Source organism: Diadema antillarum, unplaced genomic scaffold (assembly GCF_040938485.1).
Source record: "Diadema antillarum isolate AM-2024a unplaced genomic scaffold, OU_Dant_1.0 seq00000204_RagTag, whole genome shotgun sequence".
NCBI lineage: Eukaryota > Metazoa > Echinodermata > Echinoidea > Diadematoida > Diadematidae > Diadema > Diadema antillarum.
The window spans coordinates 704,293-719,188 of record NW_027271263.1 but is presented as its reverse complement, the minus strand read 5'-3'; the positions used below and the strand labels follow the sequence as shown (position 1 = coordinate 719,188).

At 37.9% G+C, this 14,896-nt stretch overlaps 1 protein-coding gene across 3 annotated transcripts in view; it reads left to right on the top strand.

Moving 5' to 3' along the window:
* Window positions 1–14,896, top strand: part of LOC139728884 (GTPase-activating Rap/Ran-GAP domain-like protein 3) — a 236,383-nt gene that overhangs the window by 192,213 nt on the left and 29,274 nt on the right. For all 3 annotated transcript variants that reach the window (XM_071639821.1, XM_071639820.1, XM_071639819.1), the window contains exons 4-8: window positions 3,581–3,668; window positions 5,378–5,496; window positions 10,562–10,626; window positions 13,761–13,821; window positions 14,586–14,688. In XM_071639821.1, the coding sequence (XP_071495922.1) occupies window positions 3,581–3,668; window positions 5,378–5,496; window positions 10,562–10,626; window positions 13,761–13,821; window positions 14,586–14,688 (436 nt within the window). The remainder of the gene's footprint in view (window positions 1–3,580; window positions 3,669–5,377; window positions 5,497–10,561; window positions 10,627–13,760; window positions 13,822–14,585; window positions 14,689–14,896) is intronic.

Sequence of the window (14,896 nt, the reverse complement as noted above, 5' to 3'; positions counted from 1 at the left end):
CCATTTCTGTTTGACGGATTCAAACGGCGATTCTTAGTTTGAATGCATTGACGTTCGAGGGTTACTGAGGCCTTTCCTCCGTGAGACAAGCGTGTTCATTAGTATGAAGATCATGTCGGTTTCTCACTCATGTACCCCTCCCCTCAAACTCTGACACAAACTTCGTGTTGATGACACTTTTCGTCATACAATCGGTCATATCTTGTTTATTTTCTCTTCTGCAGAAAATCCATTTTGATATCTGCATCTTTTTTGTGTTTTTCTGCTTAATCTATTCCAAATATATCATTATCAATTTCTCTTTTTTTTTCATTCAATTTTTCTCACACGGTCTGACTGTCGCCCTGAGACGGACAGTCTGTGCAGGAAACTAAACAGAGTATCAAAACAGTTACAGTAAAATAAATTATATTACATTATCATTAAGATGTACACTCATTGTAAAACGAATATTCGTAAATGTAACATTTGCAAAACGTAATATTCATTCAAGCTCTAAAGACCCAACAGACTTAATGATAAAGAGAGTTACTAGGCCAACCACCAAAGAATTACGAAAAGGGCATAATTTCATGGGGAAAACCTGTCAATGAAATAAATAATTAAACTATTATGTGCTCTGAGTTTCGACTGGCACAGGAAAAAACCCCATAGCGTTGTATACACCCTGTGCAAAATCTATGGCACAGAAAGGGCTATAATAAGTGGAATGGATAGTAATACATGCATCACCAGCATTGGAAAAAGAACAATTTACCTAATACCGAAATGTAGTATAACGTTTAATGTAAGAGAATAGTGATACTGGCTATTGTATCATAGTTACAGAACGAGCAGTAGAGAGGTAGTTTCTAATAGCAGTAGTAGTAGTGGTAGTAGTAGTAGCAGTAGTAGTAGTAGTAGTAGTAGTAGTAGTAGTAGTAGCAGTAGTAGTAGTAGTAGTAGTAGTAGCAGTAGCAGTAGTAGTAGTAGTAATAGTAGTAGTAGTAGTAGTAGTAGTAGCAGCAGTAGTAGTAGTAGTAGTAGTAGTAGCAGCAGTAGTAGTAGTAGTAGTAGCAGTAGTAGTAGTAATAGTAGTAGCAGTAGTAGTAGTAGTAGTAATAGAAGGAAAAAAGAAAAAGGAGAAAAAAACCAAGAAAACTCCTGAAAATCAAGAAGAAGAACACGAAGAAAAAGAACAATAAGAAGGAGCGGCAGCAGCATTAGTTTATAGTCGTCGTCGTCGTCGTCGTCGTCGTCGTCGTCGTAGTAGTAGTAGTAGTAGTAGTAGTAGTAAAAGCAGCAATAGCAGTAGTGGTGGTGATTCTTATAAAAGAAAATTATGAAATAGCCGCATGTAAAACGGATAGCATACTCTTTCCATGAAATTTAAATGTCAGTCATACAATTTGCATAAAACTTGTAATTCCTGTAATTTAACAACACTAAAACCCTTCACATAAGAGTTTATCAACCCAGCCAAATACATGTATTATTTTTAGCAAAACAGTTACTTCATACAATGTGTCCTTCATACTCTATAGTACCGTGTGCAACCTTCTGGTTTGGTTGGTTTCCTTACAATTCGCGTTTAGGGAAGTTCCTCATCCCATCCGCACCAAACAACCAGAGTCTCCTCGCGGCATCACAATGATTATTTACAACCAAATTTAAATTTTGGTGTGAGAAAACGTAAACATCCATAACGTGAACTTGATATGTAGGTTTGAATGACAGAATTGGTCCCGTGTGATGTATGGACACCCGAGGCCATCCAAAGTAGGCCTTTCACTCTCATGATGTCCTCTTTGGATGTTGCCTCAGACTAGCTTTCTTACCCCCCCCCCCCCCCTATCTCCGCACACCTATCAATCACTCTTGCCAGATTCTCCCCTCAGCCAAGTACATCACTCCGGTTTCATTTTCACTAAGTATTGATCAGCTTTCCTGCGCCATTTGTTGATTTACCTCCTAAATCCTCATCTTTCACCACAAACCATCCCTCCAAACCGTCATCCACCTCAATGGAAACAGTTGCCATGACAACGATGTCCCGAAGCGTGTACTTCACATCAACCCCTCGCTCTACCAAAATATCACGTTTCAATGCGCCCTTGTATTTCCTGTATACAGTCCTGTATCTCAAAGTTGTGTAACCGAAAAGACACGTATATCGTCTGTAAAACCCGTGGTACACTCACATAGTCTTACATATTTAGCATCTCACACTCCGGTATATTGCATTTTAGATCTCTGCATTAATCTAGTTCGTTGGCATTAAGCAGTTTTCTCTCCTCCTCCTGCGATATTCCGGCGCGCAATCAATCTTTGTAGTTGCTCTCCTCTTCTCAGGCAGTTGATGTCACGTCGGATTCTTTTTCGGTACAACTTTAATCCGTACCAAATCCCGTGGGAACATTGCTGTAATCATTCCTCGGCTTTCCTCATCCATCTGCTCCTTCTTCTTCTGCCCAATCGCCTTCACCCCTCCCCCACCCTTCCTCCTCCTCCTCCTCCTCCTCCTCCTCCTCCTCATCCTCCTCCTCCTCCTCAACCCTTCCTCTCTTTGCTTTTGCTACTGGACCGTCGACGTTGTTTTAGCGTGCGCAAAATTTTGCTGCAGGCAGCGTTGCTTTCTTGGGACCGACCCCGTAACAATAACGTCGCACAAATTGGCCTAGTCGCAAGATGCCAATACACACGCCATTCCTTCAATCCAGGACATGGACCATATCGTGAAACAGTAGTCTACTGCTGATTAAACCAAAATTTACTCCAATAGAGATGTTGTATTAGCTGAAATCAAGTAATCTGTAGAGGACGAATAATCATACTTACAATAAAGTATGATTATCGATTTAGCCGTCATAAAACCATCTATAAATAATCTGGCGTCCGATGACCACGTCAAAATTGTGTCATCTCATGACAATGCTTGTGACATCTCTCAGCACCAATCTATACAGTCTTTTTGCACAGGATAAAAATGTATAATTTTCTTGGGCCATATTTATGTGTTGAATACTTTCTTTGTGAAATACCATACATTGTTAGTACCAGCATGCATTGTGACTAAAAACACGTTTAGTACTGGTCCATACTCTGATGTGACAATTTATTCGTTGGGGATTCCCTGAAACACCAAGGAGGTGCTAGTGCACCTTGGTGTTACCACATGGGGGGGGGGGGGGGGGGGGGAATGAGAACAAAAAGGAAAAAAAAGCTATCATTGTTGACAAAAAATATATATATGTATATGTAATAGAATAAAATTTAATAATGTGGGCGAAATGCCAAATCTCCCTTTTACGTTATGAACGTGATTTTTCATCTTGTTAATCCATGGATATCCATCTATTGCAGGCACAAGGTTGTGCATATTGAACGATGGTTGTGCAAATTGAAGTCAGTATTTGAATATATACCTTTACTTCACAGTGCTGTAATGCCTTCTGTGTGTGGTTGAGTAGACCATCCTATGTAACCATTTAAATGAATGCCAATATTCACGATATTGCGCCAGTAGGATTTACAAATCACTTTTTGACGTCCGCTGTGAGCTTGATGTTATCCTCTGATCGTTGTTTCTTACCTCTTACAGATCTCGACCGTAGCCACCGGAAGTGACGTACATCTTGAAAATCCAGAGTACCACACTCGATGGTATTTCAAGTACTTTCTTGGCAAGAGTAAGTTAGTCATCTATATACCGTGTCTCCTCTCCTGCAGGTTCACATGAAACCCTTCTAATACACACAGCCTTAGGTTCCATTCGAGTGATGAAACTTTCAGAATCTTGTGCCTGTGTATAATGTGTAATGACACAGTGAATATGATTAACATAAAAAACCTAACGCACTTTGTAAAGAGCTGAAAAGTCAAATTGTAATACGTCGTCGTGTAGAGCAGGAGTTGTTTGGAGTGTGTTCAAATTCTGAATATAATTGTAGACCTTTTCCCGTCTCACTGGCGACACGCGCATTGCATAATCTGTTGAAGCGAGATATAAGTTCATGTCAGGATCGTTCATCTATTGAAAGCGTTTTGATTTGATTTCTGGCAGTCTTGTCTCCTGTATGTCATCCTTCATGAATTTTCGGTGTTTCTGATGCATGAAACTTATTTGTTTGTCTTCGTTTTAAGAGTGGTGTCCTACAGTTATGTTCTAATAACATATATAATGTATGTATTTAGTATGTACATGTTGTATGTGCAGTATGCATTCTACTGTGGAATGCTACTTTTCAGTACATCGTATAACATAATAAAATTGTACATGAAAGTGAGACAAAGTAGCTATGGCACTTTCAACGTCGTGTATGTCAACTACGTTTGTCATATGATATGAGGCACATTTCTGGCATTAAAAGGAATGAAAACTCTAGGACACATGATACCCGATGAATTTACTGCAGCCCCGGTATCATAAAGAACGAGGCCGTGCACAGAATAAGAACATTTTAGTTTATTCAAAGGCAATGCCCTTTCACGCCGTCATAAAAATGTGCTGTTAATTTTTTTTTTTTTTTTTTTGCTGTTCCAAATTGATTTTGCACGTAGTCTTGCTCAAGAGAAAAGGTATTATTTTCTCCTCTTTGGTACGTGCAAGTTAGTTTTCTAACTATTTACGCATTTTCCTTTCGTTGTTTAGGAGCCTAAATAGACGATGAACCACTTTTGTTTAGAATTGTATGCTTTTTAACATTTAGTACAGTGGTTTCTACCTATCTTGCAAAAAGTTTAAAACTGAATTCTCATCTCAACCAATACTATACCATCCCTTTAAAGGATTAATTTTCCTGACTGCCACAAACAGAAAAGACAAATTTCAAGTAAACAAGTTAATCCATTTTGTGAAAATTCGAATGAAATCAATGTTTGTCCATTGCATGAATTTTAAAACGGATAATAACATACAAAGTACAATAGGTAATGTCACCTTTGTCAAGAATAATCAGTTTAACGGGCTTCCAAACGTATTCTAGATCACGAAGGTGTGTCAAGTTTGTCGTCATAACTGTATGACAAGTTTATCCTTTAAAAGCCCAAACTCTGATGGTGAATAGTCGCTTGATCTTATCCCACTTTGGTCTCATCCCACGTGGTGTAATCGTGTACTTTTAGACAATCTGGGGATTAAATCAAGTGGTATTAAACCAAGTCACTACGAGCCACTGTAATCACATTCTGATCGCAAAGTATAACGACTTCTGCTGGTTTTTTGTATGAGTAAAATAGCGTGAGGTAGACACATGGATGGAAGTGGTCTCAGGTGTTCAATCCTGGTCTACGTCTTTCCCGTTCTATTGCTCGATGTTATTCTCGTCTGGATTCAAGAGAAGCTTAAGTAGTGTGTGATGTTTTTATTTGTTCAATTCATCAAAATACATATATACAGTTCATCAAAACTACGTGGGAGCGGACGTGGACAAAAATATCTTCTTTCTGTCGGTGGTCCTGACCGATGCGAACAATCACAACGTGCCACAATACAGGGCCATTCTGTGGAGAAAAACAGTAAGTCCAGTTTCACCTTGTTTGTTTTGAATTTCGACAAAAACTTCTATGCCTGGGAATAATGATCTCGCATTTGACTCTCGGTCTATTTCTACATGAAACGAGAAGAAAACATGGCTGACAAATTCTTCGCAAATTAGTTACTTGCAATATCAATATCACATCGTCGTATATATATATATATATATATATATATATATATATATATATGTATATATATATATATATATATATACATATATATATATATATATATATATATATATATATATATATTTATATATATATAATATATGAATAACAGCAATAATTAGTTTCTGCTGGGAGTCCTAAGAAAGTGTAGATTCACAACAGTAGTATTGACCGTAGTATTGACAGTAGTATTGACTTGACAAAGCCCTATGGGCGAAAATTCGTCGAATTTACGTCTCTAACGGAGTTTATATTGACCTACTGTTGTGAATCTATATATATATATAATATATATATATATATATATATATATATATATATATATATAAGCCTCAACACTGTTGTTGTTTTTTGGTGGTGGCAACAAAAATCATTAAAAACAACAATAGACCGAAAAAAAACAATACCAAAATAAAATGATACAATATGATATGTGAATATTGGCAAGTATGATAAAGAACTTCAACTAATGCTACGAAGTGTTACTGAGTTTACGAAGTTTCCACATACACACACACACACACACACACACACACACAAATTATTATTGCAATATATTGTTTCTTTGAGAAAAAAAAACGGTTGCCCAACATCTATATCTGGTGGCCCGGGATCACCGTTAATGTCGAGCCTTGATGTATACAGGAAGTGAACAGGACCACATATCCTCAATTTTGAGGTTCGAGCCCCTGACTGGTTTCAGCAGCTGGGCAAGGCACTTACCCCTCCTTTGCCCGACCCTCTGGGGCAGATTTCAGGCGGTTGGTCTCATGATTACTTCACGAGTGGCCACTAACCTAATCTACTATTCTGGTGAAATCTTTCGACAGTCTGCGAATTACAATCTGCTTCATGTAATGTGGAAAATAAATCAATATTAAGAAATTGATATCACGAGTTTATCATAAAAATTTCCACTGTGCAAAGTCACCCAGAAGGCGAGATAAACAATAATTGTTGTCCACCTTCAAACAAATTTACAATTTGACTATTCTATTATCTCCTTTTTCTTGCATAATGAACTGTTGCAAACGTGCCTCACCCGTGCACGTGCAGTCGTTGGCAAATTGGGATGTAAATGGATAGTCGTATCCAGGGATAGCTTCCGTACCCTCATATCTTTTCCATGACACCACTAAATTGTGTCCCTATGAGAGAAAGCTAGGTCATTCACAGACATCAATAGTTAGGGTCTTGTAGTGTTCACGTTTTACTGGAGTAATTATTCACTCTGTGATGCCCCGTAGCGGTATCAACTATATCGATGACAACCATATCGATGTTATTTATTGCAAAGATAGATCATGTAATACTGCATAATAAATGAACGCTGCATGGTTCCTTCCAAACTTCCGAGCAGGCGTGAAACTCACAAACTTAAAAGACAATCATTCTTGTCATGCTCTGCAAAGCGCAGCGCACATTGAACGTTTGAGAAGAGAGAGTTAAATATTCAATCAACGTGTGTGTGAAATGAGCAAACCACATTCATATAGTGTAGCTGACATTTATATAATATTTATATATTTTGAATTAATCGCAGTTTGTTTTAGTTCGTCGTGGTTGACTTGTATATTGAAACGCACATCAAGAATACGTATCGCTTTCATAAGTCATATCTGAAACTAATCGTAAAATCACAACTCAAAAGATGATAAAAAAATAAGCAACATTACCCAAGTAAGCTTTACATGGCGTGAACTAGCTATAATTGTATAACCACCTACTAGGCTATTTATGCTCGTCATGTTTATGGGCATTTTAATCCAAGATTTCCTTATAATAGAAAACGAGATTGAATTCTCTCCGCAGCCTTTGGTCTTTCTTGGACAAAATGTTTCATCCTCGAAAAAACTCTCGACCCGGAAGTACAAAATGGTGCATAGCAATGTTAGGCTGACAAAAGTGGCAGGGCATTCTGGGAAACAGAGCCCAGAATGGTGAAACTATTTTGCCCAATAGCACTAAAAGAGTGTGTAGGGTCCTATCAAAGAAAAGAAAAAATGCAATTACGTCGCTTACATTTGTATGATTGTATGGTCAACCTTCCATTCCATTGTATCACAAATTACAAGTTTGGCAACTGTCATGAGGCGTTTTAAAAAAATTATTAGCTTTAGGCAATAGGGCAATCAATTTATTCCTAAAACTGTAAAACCATATTAGTGTTAGAGCCGCGTTGACAGAGACAAATGGGGAATGGTTGTAAAATATCCTTTTGTAACTCATAAACTGAGTAGGATATTAATATTCGGAAAAACACTCATGACAGTGAGGAGTTCATCTCCATCTTTTTCGGCCATGTTATTTATAATCTGCATCTTGTTCCCCCACTGGTGTCGTGTATTTCAGCCAGGATTAAGTGATATCGATTTGACCTTTTGCAAGTATTTCGAGGAACAAGACCAATAAGGGACATCGATTCTTCTGGGGATAGGGAGGGGAAGGGTAGGACAATATCTATGAGATTTATTGGATTTTTATCTGTCTTCCTTGTCATTTGCATCTGCGAAGACATTCCATCAACTCACCACGTATGACGTTCTAGGACAGTTATCTTTATGGTCACAAAAAAGGCGACAACTCTCGTTAAGATTGATCTCAACAAGTAATCGTTCGGAAGATGATGATTTATGATAGCATAATGTTCCTAAATGGAATATGCATTTATATCGAGATTAAGGTTGTATGCGTCTACCTCAGCAATATAACTGCAGCTGGCCACAAGGCTCATGTCTGCACAGGTGTAAAAATAATCTACTCTAACGAATATTACGACAGGAACATAACCTGCCATCGGGAATCTCAATTCATTGATTTACCTGTAAGTGTGTACGAGGTATTTTAATCATCAATACTATCTCTAAGTTTTGAGGCAGAAATTTGTTGAGATAATCGTAAATTCGCTTCGACGTACCGGCTCTTGAGGAATGAGCAGTTTTGCACTTCAAGCGTAACTCGATACTTACCAGCCGCTACTCGTATCAACATAAGATTAGTACTCTTAGTCCACTAATAAGCCTTGCATTTCCCCCAGTTTCTCCCTTTGGTCAAAATAATTCCTGCAAGGATTAAATTTCAAGTCCTTCCTTCGGATGGAAGGTTCATCCAATAAACCCATAAAATCCTTTAAGTCTGCAGTAGGTGCGCACGCATCTAAAGTCAGTTGTTTTTGATGTTTTCTTTTTCTTAAATACCCTGCGTGAAAGGAAGCTGCAAGGCATCATGGGATTTGCGCTATACCCAGAGATAAAAAGAGAGTGAGGGAGGGAGAGAGAAACAAAGAGAGGAGAAGAGATGGGAGGGAGAGAGAAGCAAAGTAGAGTCGATAGTGTGGAGATGTTGACCGAAGCGTTATTTGGGTACTCGCATTTCTTTCGATATAAATAATATTTTAACATTTATGTACGCAATTTGTTTCTTTGTGAGATGTGCATGTGTGTGTGTTTGCGGGAGTGTGTGTTTGTAGCGTGTTGCTGTGTGAATGAATTTATTGTCATGCGGTTGCATGCATCAAAGTAAAGGTATATTTATTGGTGTACCGAGTATTTATTTGATACTTCTAACTGTGTAGGCTTTATAAAATCTTAGCCCAACGCATATGACAAAAATGGAAGGGAAAAATGCAGGGAATCGCTATTCCATTTGGCCTGTCAAACAAAGTAGAGGGCCTGTATTAAGACATCAGCGTTGTGTCTTACTTTCGAAGGGTCGGTGGCTATTGATCATTATTCTGCTTCAACGGCATAATCGTAGCCATGGTAACGGCTAGCCATAGCCCGCCAGGACACTTAGAGTCAAGTGTTTATGCATTCCCTGTCGTTTTAAGGTATTTAACCATTCTCCCGTTTGTTTATTTTTTTTTTAATTCTAACCAGCCCTTTTCCGGTATGACATTGTCATTTTCCATACTCAACCTACCAATTCTATTTTTTGTAACCATAAGAAAATTTGTTGAGTTTCACAAGTCTCAATTAAACAAAGTATTCCGGGAAAAGGAGGGGGTAAATTCAAACTGACAGTACCGCATACCAAGCAATGCATCTTAAACACGCCACGCAGACTCGCTAAGAAATAACTTGCCAAAGTAGCCGATGTTTACCTATCGTCTGGTCCTTTCATTCGTCATGCGTCTCTCTCCTACAACTCTTTCCCTCTCACGCCTCTAGTGCATGTCTATGGCACTAGGAACAAAGGTTAAAATGGCTCGTGTCAACCTGTTAATTGAAGTAATTTATTTTCAGAGGATGTTTGTCATAACGTAATTTGTACAAAATTCCAGTTTGTATTACGATTGTATAAAATTATTGCATGGAAAACGTATCATGGAGAACCATATAGTGAAATGAATATAATTATTCCCTAGCTAAAAATCATGTTCTCTACAAATAAGCTAATAAATGAATTGAGAATAAATAATTAAAGGAATATATAAACGAAAGAGATGATAGAAAACAGACAAATACAAACATGAAAAGATCAGTGAATGAATTGATAAATGAATATACAGATACATTCATGAACTAATAAACAGATTGATAGATAAACATTCTCAACACTCTCTGCATGTTGATTTTCTCTCCCTCTCTCCCTCTCTTTCTCTCTCTCTCTCTCTCTCTCTCCCTCTCTCCATTTGTGATTGGATTCCCACTGGCTTGAACAGCTTTCAAAAACTGGGACGATACATTATCGCATTGCGGGGTGCATAACAAAATGTTCACCAATGAAGTTATCAATCTAACCATAATTATTACAGTCTGTATTAGCTTTTCTTGTGCAAGGTTTCCCACAATGCTTGTGAAATACTATCTGGTGAATTTTACTGTGGTTAACAATGCTGTCATTGATTTTTGTTTCCTACTTTCCATTACAGGGGACCCAGAAGATTTGTATACCATACAACTCGGCCAAGTCGATGTCAGTCAAGCGGATACTGGGGTAAGCAAGTGTACACCGAGTGATGTTCAACGTTCCCATCTCCCCTTGAGAGATGTTACGGCATCATTCTATATCAGTCCCTAACACAGATACTATATTATGACCTTTTGCATGAATCGTTTTGTTAAAAACCAAATATTTGTTACCAGTGCCATAATATCACTGGATGAATTCATAATAAGGCAGCTGTCACTGAATTACGAAGAAAAAAATAAGAAAAATGAACAGAATAAAAACAACAACCAGGAGATGTAGGCCTACAAACGGAATCCTTTACAAGTCTGGATGAGTATATCTAGAAGAGACTATAATGTTAAATCTGAACCTCAAGTAAATACTTTCATTAACTGTCTAACAGAAATCTTTAATTTGTGTTTCCATCGTTTGGTCCTGACTGTGTCTTTGTTGTTTTGCCCCACCCCACCCCACCCCTTCATACAGCTCAATAGCCTCCGCATACTCTTTATTTGCTCCTTGAATATATTTTCCAAGTTCAGAATGGATAGTTTTGTTGATATTTCCTTAAAATGTATGCCGTCATCGAGGAAAGAGTATATTTCCTCAGGGAAAGTTATCTGCATATTTGTCAGAGAGTGATCCATGTCTTTCAATCTCCACTTTTCAGTAGATCAACCTTTTTATCGCTATACCTCTTTGTCATCCCAGCAAAGTATAATGCTTCTCTTATTGTATACATTCATTCGCACATACAGTGTATTTTGTATTGTATGTACTGTATGACTTGTACTTTTTACATATATCGTTAAAACGATATAATTTCTCAAATGTATGATTTGTATTATCAATTACCTATTGTTCGATGGAAATAAAGCGAAATGAATTGAATTGAATGTTATAGGGCATTAATATGCTAAATTCGAAGCGAACAAAAGCCCGTAACTGCTGCCCGAGTCGCAATATTGGATGCTTTAAATGCATTGATCATAATTCGTGTTTCCAGTTTGTAAAATCCCAGCTGAATGGAATTACATACTGCCAGATTTTTGGATATTGTGTTGATATAAAGCAATGACCGAAAATTGGGGAAAATGAAGAGAAAAAATACACAAACATCTGGGAGACACCACATTGAGATTAGTATGTTTTCCATAAGCTTTAGTGTTTAGAATAAACCATTCGAAAAAGTTTTACTAGCATGTAGCCATTTTTTGCTCATAGTGACAGCGTAATTCTCAACACTTTTGTGTGCTGGAGTGTTCTGCAATTTGAAAATTCTCATACAGCTCACGCACCGAAGTTCGACAATTTCTGATATTTAGTCCCCACATTGTCAATGTTAAGTAGTTTCTTTAGAATGCCAAAATGTGTCATATTTTTTATCAATAATGCTGTCAGCCAAGCGGTTATGACGTAATTAACATATAACCAATTCCCTGGGTGAAAAATATTTTGGGTCTGATCGGTACTCATACAATTGCACTCTCCATTATAGGCCGCAGGGAAACCTATTTAAACTGATTTTTCTACTTGGATGAACATGTCGATGCGTGGTCCAGCGGTGGCATAACCAGAGCTTCGTATTCTACATGCTGTATTTATGTGTTACAGCTATTAGAGGCATATAACTCGAATAAAAGATGAAAATGTACCAGAACTCAGAGTCTGTAATAGCTTTTTTTTCCGAGCTATTTTACTGGCCCTCTATCAGACACTGTTATGCTAGTTATATGCAGCGTTAAATGAAAATGTTAGGATATAACAAGTTCAGCTGTTCAGGAGGGTCGGAGAAGAATATAGCTAAGCATAGGAATGTTGGGACTCAATCACACTATTATATAGCCGTGCACGCAGGTATTAGGCAGTGTCTTAGTGTCACTGTGTTGATCCCCGTATCATATGCTTATAATATGATTTCCTTTCGAGAATTTTGACCACGAACTGGATAAGGTTTGTCCCGTGCAGGTTCCGTATGTTTTCCACTCTATTTACCCTAGTATATCATCTCGAAAAATCAATAATTCCCCCCCGTGAGCAGTTTATTGCAGCTGTGAAAATAACGCTAAGCATTTCAGAGACTCCTGTCTATAGTGATGGCATCTTGTTGTTGTTATTGTTCTTCTTCTTCTAGTTATAATGGCATTGGAATGTCGTAAAACGTGACTACTATTACTTTTCAGTAATTAAAGTGACGAATAAGGGCAAACTGAGACAGACAAGGAAGTGATGAAGTATAAAGAAGCGACACTATCACTCTTTTTAAATCCTTTATATGGCCAACTGTGAAAATACGCGAAGCATTTCACAGACTCCTGCCTTAAAATACTTATTTTATCGGCTCTGTCTAAATTCCGTGATTTGCGGTGGGTTTTTTTTTTCATGACGTAAAGAAATACGGGCTATCAATATAGACTTGTACAATGCTGAAACTTTTTTGATAAGTTTATAGGGAAGTAATTGCTGATTTGATTTTGGCATGGAACGCGGCCTTCTAGTAAGTAGATTTCCTTTCGGTTCTCTAATTATACTCAAGTTTTTGACCAGATACATTTTTATTGCCAATAATAACATGCTTTTAACAGAAGGATGGACAAAATGAAGAATTAATCACATGTTTTATTGGATGTAATCTCGATATGTTTTCAAGCGTTGAAGATTTCCTGCTAGCGAATGTAGAAAAAAAGCAATAAAAAAAAGACAAAAATCACGGCGAAGTGATCGTGAAATTGCCAATTGAGGTGTGTTTGATTTTCGTCATTTATAAATGTGCATCGGTGTTCGAAACCCAGAAATATTGTCAGGCCTGTTTTGTTTTTGTTTTCTGGTGAGTAGTTCTTCTTCTTCTTCTTCTTCTTCTTCTTCTTCTTCTTCTTCTTCTTCTTCTTCTTCTTTTTAACAACCCGCGGTGTATCCTCCCGTCTCGATTAAAAAATCATCTACTTTATAGACATCTTACACAAAAACCACTAATTTATGTTAAACAGCATTCAAAGGGCTGTCACCCCTGTGGCGAGTGTGGCAGGGAAGACCTAGTTCTAATGTTATTTCAGCTTCTCAAAGAGTGGTCAGTGGTCTAAACCGTACTTCTCTCTAGAATGATTTGACTTGAATGTGGTTTTGTAGACAGACGTTGGCAGAATTTTTAACATCCTTTTTAAAACATTTCCTTTATTCAGGAGATTTGACCTAAAGATAGACAAATCACCCAAAGAAATCTACACACCGGACATCCAAAAGGTGAGTATAAAACAAGTTATTGTTTCGCAGGGAGTGCGTTATACTGTGTATAATATAGATAAACGGGGAAATTGTGTAATAAACCGGCTGCATCGTACACAAATGCGCACTGCAAATGATACTTTGTCACAAAACGTACAGAGCAATAATGTTTGACTTCCCTTTCGAGAATGTATTTAACGTACCATACTTAATTATGCATAAGGAAAATGCACAAGAGAATATAGTGTATACATATTCCTTACTGTGATACTTTATGAACTTGCTCAAACGACGCCACATTGCATTTGTGAAATGTCACTCTTCCCTGTAGATTTAATCAGCTCGAGAGCCGGAACTGTCGTTCTTAGTTCAATCACATTACAAGCTGCACGGATGTATTCTCTTATGATTGGCGTGGGGGTGGGGTGGGGTGGCATGAGGTTGGGAGACTGAGGAAAGAGAACTTTTAGGAATTGCCGTGTCGCTGGATGTTGGTGTTCTCACTAGACTTCCTCACGGGAGTTTTGTTGCTTATATAACTTGATAGACTGAGATGGTAATTACAGCAGTTTGTGGACGCCATGAACTAACAGGAAATAATTGTCGCATAATTAAAGCAATTTCCTTGGCCTTTGTATCCTATATTGAATATTTTATTGCACGATAGCATGGTGGAGACAGTAATTGATCTTAATCATTAGATTTTTGTCGTTGTATTTTAGCGCAACTACCACCATGGATAATTTGTATTCTATTTCATATAACTTTTTGTTACTATGTAGGAACTGCTACTTCTTGAAGAGCAAGAGGGCTCTGTGAATTTCAAGTTTGGCGTCCTGTATGCCAAGAATGGCCAAAAATCGGACGATGAAATGTTCAGCAATGGTGAGTCCGCCTTCGATTAGTTCTTCTGATGTACTACGTGTCATTGAGCGTGTCTGATCGGGTGCACGTCACGTGTCCGACACCCACGAGTTGTACAGTCCGTGAGTCATACAGTTCACGAGTCGTACATCCCACGAGCTCGCCACTTAAGGAAAAAGGTCCGCGAGACCGACATAACATCACGGGGCTTATAAATACACGCAGTGTC